This window comes from Stegostoma tigrinum, chromosome 1 (assembly GCF_030684315.1).
Source record: "Stegostoma tigrinum isolate sSteTig4 chromosome 1, sSteTig4.hap1, whole genome shotgun sequence".
Classification (NCBI taxonomy): domain Eukaryota; kingdom Metazoa; phylum Chordata; class Chondrichthyes; order Orectolobiformes; family Stegostomatidae; genus Stegostoma; species Stegostoma tigrinum.
This window is the reverse complement of record NC_081354.1, coordinates 121,273,225-121,287,243: the sequence shown is the minus strand read 5'-3', so window position 1 is coordinate 121,287,243 and position 14,019 is coordinate 121,273,225. Positions and strand designations below refer to the sequence as shown.

Genomic DNA, 14,019 nt, shown 5'->3' with positions numbered 1-14,019 from the left:
CTAAAAACAATTATTTAAGTCTGACACGCACGGCATAAATTTGGAGGTTGATGAGACTCCTGGTCAAAGATGGTAAGAAATTAAGAAAAACGTTATCACGGACTAGACTTGCCCCAAGTTTAACTTTATGCTTGCCTAAAGCATAAGATTGCAAGTTCTACAGAAAAATCGTGCCTGGCTGAGAAAGGGAAGAACATGCAAGTTTGTTTTAAACTGTGATTTTTTTGTGTAAAATGAAAACCTCTAAAATTCAAACAAAAAGAATGATAAAAATGATTGGCAAGGTGAATAAACAAAATTAAAGTATGCGAGAATGGAAGGCAGTTGATATTGCTATTAGGCAAGCTGGCATAGAAGCAAAAAGGTATGCCTAAAATACGTCAAGCAACTTCAGCTCATGAAAGTCATTGCATTGGAGTAAACTTCGCATCAGTACAGCGCTGGACAGACATGAGCAAAAAAATGGTAAGACTAGGACAATGGTAATTTGCATGTTTGACACAGCAGGAAAGAATGTAAGTTCAGCTATTCATTGGAAATGCATCAAGCAATAAAATGCTGCTTAATGGACCAAGGCCATAAGGAGTTTCAACTGGAATCGGTAAACTAAATATCAAATCATATGGCTGCCACAATCAAACCGATCATAGAGCTACTCTCCAGTTGGAGACAGAGACCAGTAGTGGTCTAACCCGAGGGTCTGCAATGCAAACCAACCATCCAAGCAATGGAGCTAACAACACCCCCCATTAATCACTACAACAGTGAATAATCGTCATACCTGTATAACCGATTATTATCTTCAAAATCTTCTTTTCCCCATCTTCCTTTTATATCTTCAATCACATGGTTTTTTAAGAACTTTTTGAGTAACTGCACAGTCTGGTAACGAGTAACTTCAGGCCCAAAATTGTGATTACTTCTTAGGAATTTATGCAACCAATCAACACCTTCTGAGGCAGCAAAGCAAGAATCATAAGTACGGAAGTGAAGACGATGCTTCTTCAGGGGCATCTTAGCTCGAAATAACTCAATAGTTTCATTCCACTGGAACAGATAGGAGGAAAAAAGAAGTTATCCCAACCTATCTGCGCGAGCAAAGGCATTTCCAAAAGGAAGAAATGGATTAACCTGCACATAACATTCCATCATGTCTAGGAACATCAACGGATAAAAGTACAGTTTCAAAATTAGAAGTTTTGATTTCTAAAGTATCTTGGCAAATCCATGGGAACAGGCTGCCATTTGAAGTGATCATCCTCCTAAATCTGTTTACCTTTTAATTAGGTCCAGAGTTGGTTTTTAAGAACATAAATATTCAGCCATTCAGTCCCTCAAACCGCCCTGCCATTCAACAAGATAATGGCTGACCTGCCCGAGGCCTCAACTCCTTTCTTGTGCTAGCTCAGCATAGCTGTCAAATACCTGATACTTCAAAAATCCATTGACCTCCAATTTTAATACTTTCATTGATCTAGCCTTCAAAAAAAAAGTAAAGAATTCCAGACTATCACTATCCTCAAAAGAAATTGCCTCATGTCGGTTTTAAGTTTTGCCTTAAAAATCATAACTATATGCTCTAATTCGAGATTTCCCTACAACTGGAAACATTAACGTCTCCCCTGTCAAGCCCTCTCAGAAACTTCTTTATTTCAATAAGTTCACCCCTCATTCTGCTAAACTCTAATGAATAAAGGCCTAATATGCTCAGCCATTCTTGATAAGTCAACCCATCCATCACAGGAATTAGCCTTGTGACACTCTGATGAACTTCTTGCAAGACCAGTACAGGTAATTTTGATCCACGTGCTCAAACATGTCTTAAGCCAGAGGGTCTTAAATCCAGACATTATGTTGTGCCACAAGACCCCAAATGCAATTGAAGATTTGCACAATAATTAATAGTAAACAAGGGCTTGTCCAGGATTTTCCTCAATTTAACTTCTCAGACAACACCTTCAAAACCCACAAGTACTGCCACCTAGAAGGACAAGGGCATCAGACATATGGGAACACCATCACTTCCAAGTACCCCTCCAAGTCACTCATTGTCCTGACTTGGAAATATATTGCCATTCCTTCACTGTCGCTGGGTCAAAATCGTCAAGTTTCCTCCCTAACAGCATTGTGGGTCCACCCACAGCAGGAAGACTGCATTGGTTCAAGAAAGCAGCTCACCACTACCTTCAAGGGCAACTAAGAACAGGCAATAAATGCTGGCCAGCCAGCGACGTCCACATCCTACAAAAGTGAATAAGAACTTGCCGCCACCACAATTCCAGACAGTGCATTCCATATCTGAGCCACTCAGGTGAAAAGATTTGTTCTCACCACAAAATGAGCTTTAAAATGGTGCCGGGCAGGGGTCATTTTACAAGCAAGAGCTAATTTTCTTCCACTCTATTCTGTCCAGCCTCATGATTTTAGAATAGCGCATTCAATTCTCGTCACCCTGCCATAAGGAAAGATGTTGTTAAAGTTGAAAGAGTTCAGAAATACTGACACAGATGTTGCCAAAATTAGGGGGTTTGAGCCATAGGGACAGGCTGAATAGGCCTGGAGCATTGGAGGCCAAGTGGTGACCTTAGAGGTTTATAAAATCATGAGGGGCGTGGACAGGGTGACCAGCCAAGGTCTTTTTCACCAGGATAGGGGAGCCCAAAACTAGCAGGCATAGGTTTAAGGTGAGATGGGTAAGATTTAAAAAAGGGAGCTAAGGGACAACTTTTTCCACACAAGAGGATGCTGTGCAGATGGAACAAATTCAGAGGTGGAGGAGGACCTGGGCACAAATACAACATTTAAAAGGCATTTGGAGGGTTACAACAATAGCAAGGTTTAGAGGGATATAGGCCAAATGCCAGCTCGTGGGTCTAGATTAGTTCAGCATGGACTAGTTTGACCAAAGAGCCTATTTCCGTGCACATATCAATGACTCCATGATTCACTTACAGCTACTCAAACTGAAGTGAATTCTAGAAAAACAGAAATTCCAAAAGGATAAGTCAATGGAAATCTTAAATTTAAGGGATTAAACACAATAAACGTAGATGTTAGCTGTTGAAGAGTCCAAAACTAGCAATCGTGACTAATAAAATCCAAAAGAGCAAAATATTTCAAGTTATCAAACGAATCTTGTATTCAAACATTCATACAGAGTTCAAACAAAAAAACCTCAGTACATCAAGTTTGATTTGACAATTATAACCCTTAATCAATGCTCACCCTACTTTCCAGCACTTGACCAAGAGTCTTGATGGTTACGGCACTGATTTCACATCCTAGCATATTTTAAGGTTGTGAAGTCTCCCACCTTAGCTACATGCCCAGGCAATGTGTTCTAGATTCCCACCATCCTCTGAGTTGAAGAGATTTGGCCTCAAGACCTTCATCTTAAAAAAAAAATTCACACTCTCTTGATCTTGACTCGAACTTGGAGGAGCAGCTTTCTTGACAACCTGTCTATGCCCCTCAATCAGGCCTCTTCACAGCCTTCTTTGCTCGAAAGAAAACAACTGAAGACTATCCAACCTCTCTTCATAGCTAAAGTGCTCCATCCTAGATAATAGCCTTCTCTCTACCCCATATAATCACATCTTTCCTACAGTGTGGTTACCAGCACTTAGTACTTCAACAGTGACCTAATCAAAGCTTGAAACAGCTCTAACATTATATTTCACATTCCATTAAAATGCTTCCTATTTTGGAAACTAAATTATAGTTTATTCTTTCCCTGCAGATTACAAAATATGAAACTCCCAAAAATTCAAAGTTACCAAGAGGAGCCATGTCACTCCTTGCCCTTAAGGCCTATTTCAATTATTTCAGGAACAAAAGAATTACACATAAACCACTATGGTTTGTACCATTTCCTGTAGCTGCCCAAAGTAGTGATCTGATAAGGTGCACTAGCCCTTCCTTGGTGTAATTATTGTACTTCCTCTAATTATGATTATTTGAGACACAAATATAAGTTAATAGGTGTTAAAGTTCAAGTTCAAGGTCTTTAATCAGATTGTCATAAAAATATGATAGCTTGGTCAAAGGTGAATTTTAAGGAGGGTCTTTTTTTAAAAAAGTGCATACATGAGATAGTCAAGGTGACAGGGAATCATAGACCTTCAGACCCAAAGAGTAGAAAGCATGGCCACCAGTGGGGGAAATGAGTAAATTCAGGGATGCTCTAAAGGGAAGACTTATAGGAGCACACATACTTTGGAAGGCTATGGGACTGGAGATGTGAAAAAATAAAGGAGGACAAATCCATAGGAGGGGTTTGTAAACAAGGATGCAATTCTTAAAATGGTTTCACTTTTTTGACCAAGAACCAATACAAATTGAGCAAGGACAAGTTCAGAGTTTGGGACTGCAGTTGTAAACAGGGTAAAATGTGGGAGGCCAGCCAGAATGGGACAAACTGTTAAAAACCAAAAGAACTGCAGATGCTGTAAATCAGGAACAAAAACAAAGTTGCTGGAAAAGTCATTGGACCAAACTGGTCCAGAGGTAACAAAGGTATGGATGAAAATTTCAACGAGAGCCGAGACAAGGACAGAATCAGGCCTTTTTAATGGAAGCAAGGTGGTGGCATAGAAATGCAGTTAGATCTCATCTCATGGTCAAAAAATGACATACAAAGAATGTAAACAGTTTGGTTCAGCATCAAGCAGCTGCCAGGGAGTGAGAAAGAATCAATAACTTGGGAAATAAGTTTGTAGCAGGTATGAAGACACTGTCACCTCAATATTTATTTCTACTCAAAATTACCAGTCTCATAATTTAGCAACAATGAAGTATTGTCAGCATATATGCAGAAACAAACTTGTGCTTTGGGACATCACCAAGGGCAACACACATAACGGGAATGATTAAGGATAAATATCTGGGAAATACTAGCAGTTGTTGCACCGAAACAGGAAGAGAATTGCAGGTGACATTCTGCCAAAAATTCAGACAGATAAGATTGGAACATGGCAAACAGTCCCACCCAGTTGGCTGACAGTGGAAAAGTGTTGGAAGAGGGGGATATTGTGGCTAGTTGTTTCAAAAGCTGCAAATAGATCAAGGAGGACGAGGAGGAATAGCTAATAAAGAATTTGTATTTATTGAGATAACAAGGTGTGGAGCTGGATGAACACAGCAGGCTAAGCAGCATCTTAGGAGCAGGAAAGCTGGCGTTTGGGCCTAGACCCTTCATCAGAAAAGGATCTATGCCTGAAATGTCAGCTTTCCTGCTCAGCCTGCTGTGCTCATCCAGCTCCACATCTTGTTATCTTGGATTCTCCAGCATCTGCAATTCCTATTATCTCTGTACTTATTGAATTAGGTGAGTACAGTGAAAAATTTAGGTTTTGCCACATTTTACAGTGTCATCTTAGGTACAAAGTTTCCTGTGTGCAAATATTCAAGATAACATTGGTAGGAATCAAAGAAAAAGTAAAGGAATAAATAGTCCAACATTATTGATTATAAGAATAAATTAGAAAAGTAAGGAAATAAACAGTTCAGAATATTAGTCTTTCTGACCCATCAACAAAGGCATTGCTCCACTTCAGGCACCGTTTCTTCACAACTGGGCCCACTTTGCCGATGCCACTTAACCCACACTGGCCCTGCAACCAAGAGTCCCTAGGTCCACTGTCAGGCCATGCTACGAGCCCTGCTTCAGCTGCAGATTTTACCTTGCTGGTGCCACCATCTTGAACACAACATATTTAGAATAACAAATAACACCTCAAGAGTCTTCAAACAGATTTGTACACAAAAACAGCCAATAGGAGATGGGACGACATGTTGGGGTTATACAGGATGTTGGTGGGGCCTTTTCTGGAGTATTGTGTTCTGTTATAGGAAGGATATGGTAAAGGGTTCAGAAAAGATTTACCAAGATGTAGCCAGGAATAGAGGGTTACAATTATGAAAGTAGGCTGGACAGGCTGCGATATTGTTTTCCACCTCCCTCAACTAGCACATGGGAGGTTGAGGGGTACAGAAAAGGTGTCTTTTCCTTTGGGTAGGGGATTTTAAAAGTGGGAGCTCATTTTTAAGGTGAAAGGAAAAAAAGAAAGATTTAAAAGGCATGAGGGGCAACTTTTTTAAATTAAAAAAAGGCTTGTGTATGGAATGAATTTCCAGAGGAAGCTGTGGATTCAGGAACTGTTGTAACTTTTAAAAGACATTTGGATAAGTACATGAATAAGAAATGTTTGGAGGGGTATAAGAACAAAAGAACTAGGAGCAGGAGTAGGCCATCTGGCACCTCAAGCCTGCCCCGCCATTCAATAAGATCATGGCTGATCTTTTTGAGACTCAGCTCCACTTACTTGCCCGCACACCATATCCCTTAATTCCTTTACTGTTCAAAAATTTATCTAGCCTTGCCTGAAAAACATTCAACGAGGTAGCTTCAACTACTTCACTGGGCAGAGAATTCCACAAATTCACAACCCTTTGGGTGAAGAAGTTCCTCCTGATCTCAGTCCTACATCTGCTTCCCTTTAATTTTGAGGCCACGCCCCCAGACCTAGTTTCACCTGCTAGTGAAAACAATGTCCCTGTCTCCAATTTATCTATTCCCTTCATAATCTTACATGTTTCTATAAGATCTCCCCTCATTCTTCTGAATTCTAATGAGTATAATCCCAGTCTACTCAGTCTCTCCTCATAATCCAGCCCTCTCAATTCTGGAATCAACCAAGTGAATCTCCTCTGCGCCCCCTCCAGTGCTAGTGTATCCCTTCTCAAGTAAGGAGACCAAAACTACGCACACTACTCCAGGTGTGGCCTCACCAGGACCCTATACAGCTGCAGCATAGCCTCCCTGTTTTTAAACTCCACCCCGCTAGCAATGGCAGACAAAATTCCACTTGCCTTTCTAAATTACCTGCTGCACCTGCAATCCTACTTTTAGCGATTCCTGCACAAGGACACCCAAGTCTCTCTGCACAGCAGCGTGCTGCAATTTTTTACCATTTAAAACAGTCCATTTTGCTGTAATTCCTACCAAAATGGATGACTTCACACTTATCAACAGTGTACTCCACCTGCTAGACCTTTGCCCAGACACTTAGTCTATCTATATCCCTCTGTAGACTTTCAATGTCTTCTGCACACTTTGCTCTACCACTCACCATAGTGTCATCTGCAAATTTTAAACACACCACACTTAGTCTGCAACTCTAAATCATCTGTGCAAAATCGTAAACAATTGCAGTCCCAACACTGATCCCTGAGGCACACCACTCGCCTTGGACTGCCAACCAGAAAAGTACCCATTTACCCCTACTCTTTACTTTTTAATCATCAACCATTCTTCTACCCACGCCAATATGTTACCTGTAATACCACGTAACTTAATCTTATGTAGCAGCCTTTGGTGTGGAACCTGGTCAAATGCCTTCTGGAAATCTGGGCACACCACATCCACAGGTTCCCCATTGTTCACCAAGTAATGTCCTCGAAGGATTCCACCAAATTAGTTAAACATGGCCTACCCTTCATGAACCCATGCTGGGTGTGCCCACTGGGACAATTTATATCCAGATGTCTTGTTATTTCTTCCTTAAAATGATAAATTCAAGCATTTTCCCCACTACCGAAGTTAAGCTAACTGGCCTATAGTTACCTGCTTTTTGTCTACTTCCTTTCTTAAACAGTGGTGTTACATTGGCAGCTTTCCAATCAGCAGGAACCCCCTAGATTCCAGTGAATTTTGGTGAGTAATTACTAGAGCATTTGCTATTTCCCCCCCCCTCACCTCTTTTAGTACCCTGGGATGCATCTCATCAGGGCCAGGAGTCTTGTCTAACTTTAGATCCATTAACTTGCCCAGCACTGCCTCCTTAGGTGATAATGATAGCTTCTTGGTCCTCACCTGCTATAACCTTGTTGCCAAGACGACATGGGCCAAACACGGGTGGGTGAGACTAGTTTAGTTTGGGATTATAGTCAGCATGGACTGGTTGGAGCAAAGGGTCTATTCCCATGCTGTATGATTCAAAAACAAGCTGCCAAAAGCTTGGTCAAAATGATTAGTCGTGGACCTTTAAGGAAGAAAGCTCTGCAGAACATGTACGAATAGGCCACAGCATCCAATTAAGCCTGCTCTGCCATTCTACATGGTCTCTGGTCCAGAGTATTGTGCACAGTTTTAATCTCGCACAGCAAAGATATCATTGCCACAGAGGAAAAAGGATGACAGTTCATCAGACAGTAGTTTCTCTTCATCTCTATCCCAAATGACCAGTCACTAATTCTGAGACTGTTTTCCCATGCTGTGAAATTTCCCACCCTGTAGGAATTATGTGTCTGCCCTATCAAACTGCTTCAAATCTTGATTGTTAAGGAGATCATCTAATAGTTTTCTAAATTCTAGGGAATGTAGATCTAATTTACCCAGACAAAAAAAAAATGCTGATGCTGGAGTTTGTAAATAAAAGCAGAAGGTAGAGGAGCTCAGCAGATCTGGCATCTGTGGAGAGAGGAACAGAGTTAACATTTCAAAGTCCAATGTGATCTTTTGAGCTGGTTGCTGGCACTGCTGAACATAAATTTTTTCCCCCACACTTTCTGGTTTTTATTGCCATTTGTACACAGCTTCTCAGGACATCAACACTAATCCAAGAACTAATTTGGCTAACCTTCACTGTACCACATCCTCTGATCTGTTTAAGAGGTGAAGCTCTGGAGTGCTGAAATAAGCCATTTAGCCCAACAAGACCACACCGACTCTCCAAAGAGCATGCCAACCAGACTCACTTCCCGAGCCTATCCCTGTAACCCTGCATTTCCCATGGGCTATTTACATAACTTACATATCTCTGAACACTAAAATTGGTGCAAAATCTGTCAATACGCTCAAATTTTCTTTCAATAAAAATAATCAAGCCATTTGCCTTCTAATTGCTTGCTGTACCTTACATGCTAATTTTGCATTCGTTGTGCAAGCATATCCAAAGCTTCTGTTAACACAGTGCGGAGCTGGAGAAACACAGCAGGCCAGGCAGCAGAGGAGCAGGAAAGTTGACCTTTCAGGTCAGGACCCGCTCCTCTGATACTGCCTGGCATGCTGTGTTCCTCCAGCTCCGCACTGTTATCCCCGAATCCAGCATCTGCAGTTCTTACTATCTCCAAGTCTGTGTAGAAGTCAAGGCTCATTCTATTTTGATCAACATTATAGTCAAGTCAACAGCCTTACAATTCCCACATTATAGTCCATCTCCATCTACCTGTTCCATCTGTCCATAATTCTTGGCAATCTTGACGGGTCTTCAATGACTTCATTTTCATCTCGTTTGCAATCATTCCCAAACTAAATTACATTACTCTCCTCTTCAGCCACGCGATGAATATGGGATTGGAATAGCTGGCTATCCAGCTCTCATCCTTGAAGCGCTCCACAATAAAGCCTACCATTCGAAAAAGTGGCATTGGTGCACCTAACCATTGGCCAATACTCTATGCATATAAACACCTTATCCCCAGTGTCACGAGTCCGTATCGTGCTTTCCTGACCAGTTGTGCGGCATCTTAAATACACTTTCGAAAATCCAGGCACAGCATCCCGAGATATATCCGGCAGGGCAGCAGTGAGGAGTCCATTCTCCAGGAGCCTCAATCAACATGATTTGCCTTTATATTTAAAAATGACTAACACAGCAGCTCAGGAAGTATGAGTTAATGCGATAACAGAGGTGTAGAGCTGAGTGAACACAGCAGTCCTGGCAGCATCAGAGGAGCAGGAAAGGCTGATGTTTCTGAAGAAGGGTCCTGACCGGAAATGCCAGCCTTCCTGCTCCTATGATGCTGCTTGACCTGCTGTGTTCATCCAGCTCCACACCTTGTTATCTCAGATTCTCCAGCATCGGCAGCTCCTACTATCTCTGGGTTAACGGGATGGCGTTTCATCAGGTCAGAGCCGAGGCTGTCCAGCACTATGCTTTTGTTCCAAAATTTCCACTATCCGCAGCGTGTACTTTTGTCTGTAATCAATCTCCGCGGGCTTTCCTTCGTTTGCCACGCGTATACCACCTCCCCGGGTTGTCGTTTCAATTCATAGCCAAGAGAAAACAACAAACTGAAGCCAGGGGGAGTACTGAAATACCGAAACGAGGACATTTTCGAAACAACGTGTACGCGCCCATAGAAAGGAGACATTTAACCAGCAGCAGCGCAGGAGGAGAAAAACTCACCAGCTTGGTGGCTCGGTACGGACCCGCCGCTATCTTGCTGTCCATGCTGTGACCGACCGACCGACCACCCACGCCCCCCGGGGGACGCGGGGTCGGGCTCAGGGCCGGCTCACACCGCCTCACCGTCCGTTAACTTCCCATCACCATTTCCTCCACAGGGCACACGGAGCCCGGGCAGTTTAAAAATCGGCAGCAAGGCGAACAATCACAGCGATTGGGCGAAAGCGGCGGTCCCGTGACCCTCAAAGGAGCCGCCCTGATAGGACAAACGGTAACCAAGGGCGACCTGATGGGGGTGGGGGTGTGAAGAAACGAGCGGTAGACCTAAGCGTGTTGGACCAACCAGGGAGCTGGACAAGAACGTACCTGCTCACTTCGGGAAAAGTGAGGCTGCTTCCCGAAGTTGCACAAACCGAGATAATTGGAACTACAGCTGCTGGAGAATCCAAGATAACAAAGTGTGGAGCTGGATGAACACAGCAGGCCCAGCATCTCAGGAGCACAAAAGTTTCGGGCCAAGACCCTTCATCAGAAAAGGAAGAGGGGGAGAGGGTTCTGAAATAAATAGGGAGAGAGGGGGAGGCGGACCGAAGATGGATAGAGGAGAAGATAGATGGAGAGGAGAGTATGGGTGAGTTGGTAGGGAGGGGATAGGTCAGTCTATTACTGGAGATTTAAAACAAAGGAAACTCAAAAATCTGTGGAATATCTAATGAGAGATAATGGGAACTGCAGATGCTGGAGAATTCCAAGATAATAAAATGTGGGGCTGGATGAACACAGCAGGCCAAGCAGCATCTTAGGAGCACAAAAGCGGACGTTTCGGGCCTAGACAATTCATTAGAAAAGCGGGACAGGGAGAGAGGGGGAAGGCAGACCGAAGATTGAGAGAAAAGAAGATAGGTGGGGAGGGGATGAGGTTAGTAGGTGGGAAATGGAGGTGCGGCTTGAGGTGGGAGGAGGGGATAGGTGAGAGGAAGAACAGGTTAGGGAGGTGGGTCAAGCTGGGCTGGTTTTGGGATGCAGTGGGGGGAGGGGGAGATTTTGAAACTGGTGAAATCCACATTGATACCATTGAGCCACAGGAGTCCCAAGCGGAATACGAGTTGCTGTTCCTGCAACCCACGGGTGGCATCATTATGGCACTGCAGGAGGCCCAGGTCATCTAAGGAATGGGAGGGGGAGTTGAAATGGTTCGCGACTGGGAGATGTAGTTGATTACCACGAACCGAGCGTAGGTGTTCTGCAAAGCAGCTCCCAAGCCTCCGCTTGGTTTCCCCAATGTAGAGGAAGCCACACCGGGTACAGTGGATGCAGTATACCACATTGGCGGATGTGCAGGTGAACATCTGCTTGATGTGGAACGTCATCTTGGGGCCTGGGATGGAAGTGAGGGAGGTGGTGTGGGGACAGGTGTAGCACTTCCTGCGGTTGCAGGGGAATGTGCCGGGTGTGGTGGGGTTGGAGGGGAGTGTAGAGTGTACAAGGGAGTGGTCTCTCCGGAAGGCAGACAAGGGTGGGGTTGGAAAAATGTCTTTGATGGTGGAGTCGGATTGTAGCTGGCGAAAGTGTCGGAGGATGATGCATTGAATCCGGAGGTTAGTGGGGTGGTATGTGAGGACTAGGGGGATTTTCTTTTGGCGGTTATTGCGAGGGCGGGGTGTGAGGGATGAGGTGCGGGAAATGCAGGAGACATGGTCAAGGGCGTTCTCGACCACTGTGTTGTGGGGAGGTGGTAAGCTGAGGCCCTTGAAGATCTGGGATGTGCGGGAGTGGAATGCCTCATCCTGGGAGTAGATGTGGCAGAGGTGAAGGAATTGGGAATAGGGGTATGGAATTTTTGCAGGAAGGTGGGTGGGGATGGAGGAGGTGTATTCCAGGTAGCTGTGGGAGTCGGTGGGCTTGAAATGGACATCAGTTTGTAGGTGTTAGCCTGAGATGGAAACAGAAAGGTCCAGGAGGTGAGGGATGTGTTGGAGATGGTCCAGGTGAACTTAAGGTTGGAGTGGAAGGTAGTGGTGAAATGGATGAACTGTTCGAGCTCCTCTTGGGAGCATGAGGCGGCCCCGATACAGTATCAATGTAACAGAGTAAGAGGTGGGGTTTTGGGCCAGTGTAAGTGCAAAAGAGGGACTGTTCCACATGACCTACAAAGAGGCAGGTATAGCTTGGGCCCATGCAAGTACCCATCGCCACCCCCTTTGTCCGTAGGAAGTGGGAGGAAGCGAAAGAGAAGAGGGTGAGGACGAGTTCGGCTAGCCGAATGAGGGTGTTCGTGGAGGGTAACTGGTCAGGCCTGCGGGAAGGAAGAAGCGGAGGCCCTTGAGGCCATCTGCATGGGGAATGCAGGTGTATAGGGACTGGACATCAATGGTGAAAATGAGGTGTTGGGGACTGGGGAATTGGAAGTTCTGGAGGAGGTGGAGGGCGTGGGTGGTGTCACGGACGTAAGTAGGGAGTTCCTGGACCAAGGGAGAGAAAATGGAGTCCAGATAGGTGGAGATGAGTTCACTGGGGCAGGAGCAGGTGGAGACAATAGGTCGACAAGGACAGGCAGGTTTGTGGATTTTGGGAAGGAGATAGAAGCGGGCCGTGCGGGGTTAGGGAACAATGAGGTTAGAGGCTGTGGGTGGGAGGTCACCTGAGGTGATGAGGTCATGGATGGTTTGGTGCTCGTGGTTAGGGTCATGATCAACGGGGTGGTAGGAGGTGGTGTCGGAGAGTTGGCATCTGGCCTCAGCCATGTAAAGGTCAGTGCGCCATACTACAACTGTGCCTCCCTTGTCTGCAGGTTTGATGGTGAGGTTGGGATTGGAGCGGAGGGCTGCCTGTTCACGTCCATCCTGGGCCTCCTGCAGTGCCGTAATGATGCCACCTGTAGGTTGCAGGAACAGCAACTCATATTCCGTTTGATACCAAAAGCTGCAGGGCTCCCAATGTGGATTTCACCAGCTTCAAAATCTCCCCTCCCCCAACTGCATCTCAAAACCAGCCCAGCTCGTCCCCGCCTGCCTAACCTGTTCTTCCTCTCACCCATTCCCTCCTCCCACCTCAAGCCGCTCCTCCATTTCCTACCTACTAACCTCATCCCGCCCCCTTGACCTATCCGTCCTCCCTGGACTGACCTATCCCCTCCCTACCTCCCCACCCATACTCTCCTCTCTACTTATCTTCTCCTCTATCCCTCTTCAGTCTGCCTCCCCACCTCTTCCTATTTATTTCAGAATCCTCTACCCATCCCCCTTTTCTGATGAAGGGTATAGGCCCAAAACGTCAGCTTTTGTGCTCCTAAGATGCTGCTTGGCCTGCTGTGTTCATCCAGCCCCACACTTTGTTATCTTGTACAAAGCTAGTTACAGCTCTTTACTCGGGTCGGCGGTAGTTGTTCTGGGGGCGATTGCGAGGATAAAATTAGAATTAGGTTTGTTAGGCATTTATAGCAATGCAGCACAGTTTGTTACATGCATAGTGACACATGAAGAGCGACTACCACTGCAAACATACAAGAATAATCGAAACACGTATTTTTGTTGCTTTTATTCTAGCAGGCGTAGGTGTACAGAGAGTTTGGGGCCATCCTAAAACTGAGTTTTGAACGAATAAGTCAAACAGAAATAGAACAATAGAAAAAATGACAAGGGCCTGGATGATGGAGCAGCAGCAGTTGTGGGAGGTGCAAGGAGAAAACAATGTTTTCTTATATCATGAAAAGGTCCTTTTACACAGTGTCTCACCTGTTCAAATGATTTTTCTGAGGACTTGACCTTTGTAAAGTTTCAGATGTTCATCCAACTACTACATGTCTTCAGGCTTCCCATTTACACCAACC

General features: G+C 44.7%; 1 protein-coding gene across 1 annotated transcript in view; it reads right to left on the bottom strand.

Annotated features, from left to right (window-relative positions):
* The window catches only part of LOC125454885 (DEP domain-containing protein 1B-like), a 29,832-nt gene extending 19,454 nt beyond the window's left edge, over positions 1–10,378 (bottom strand). The window contains exons 1-2 of the mRNA XM_048536136.2: positions 10,191–10,378; positions 782–1,047 (exon numbers count right to left, since the gene is read on the bottom strand). Of these exons, the coding sequence (XP_048392093.1) occupies positions 782–1,047; positions 10,191–10,235 (311 nt within the window). The 5' untranslated portion in view covers positions 10,236–10,378. The remainder of the gene's footprint in view (positions 1–781; positions 1,048–10,190) is intronic.
* Between the last annotated feature and the right edge of the window lie 3,641 nt (positions 10,379–14,019).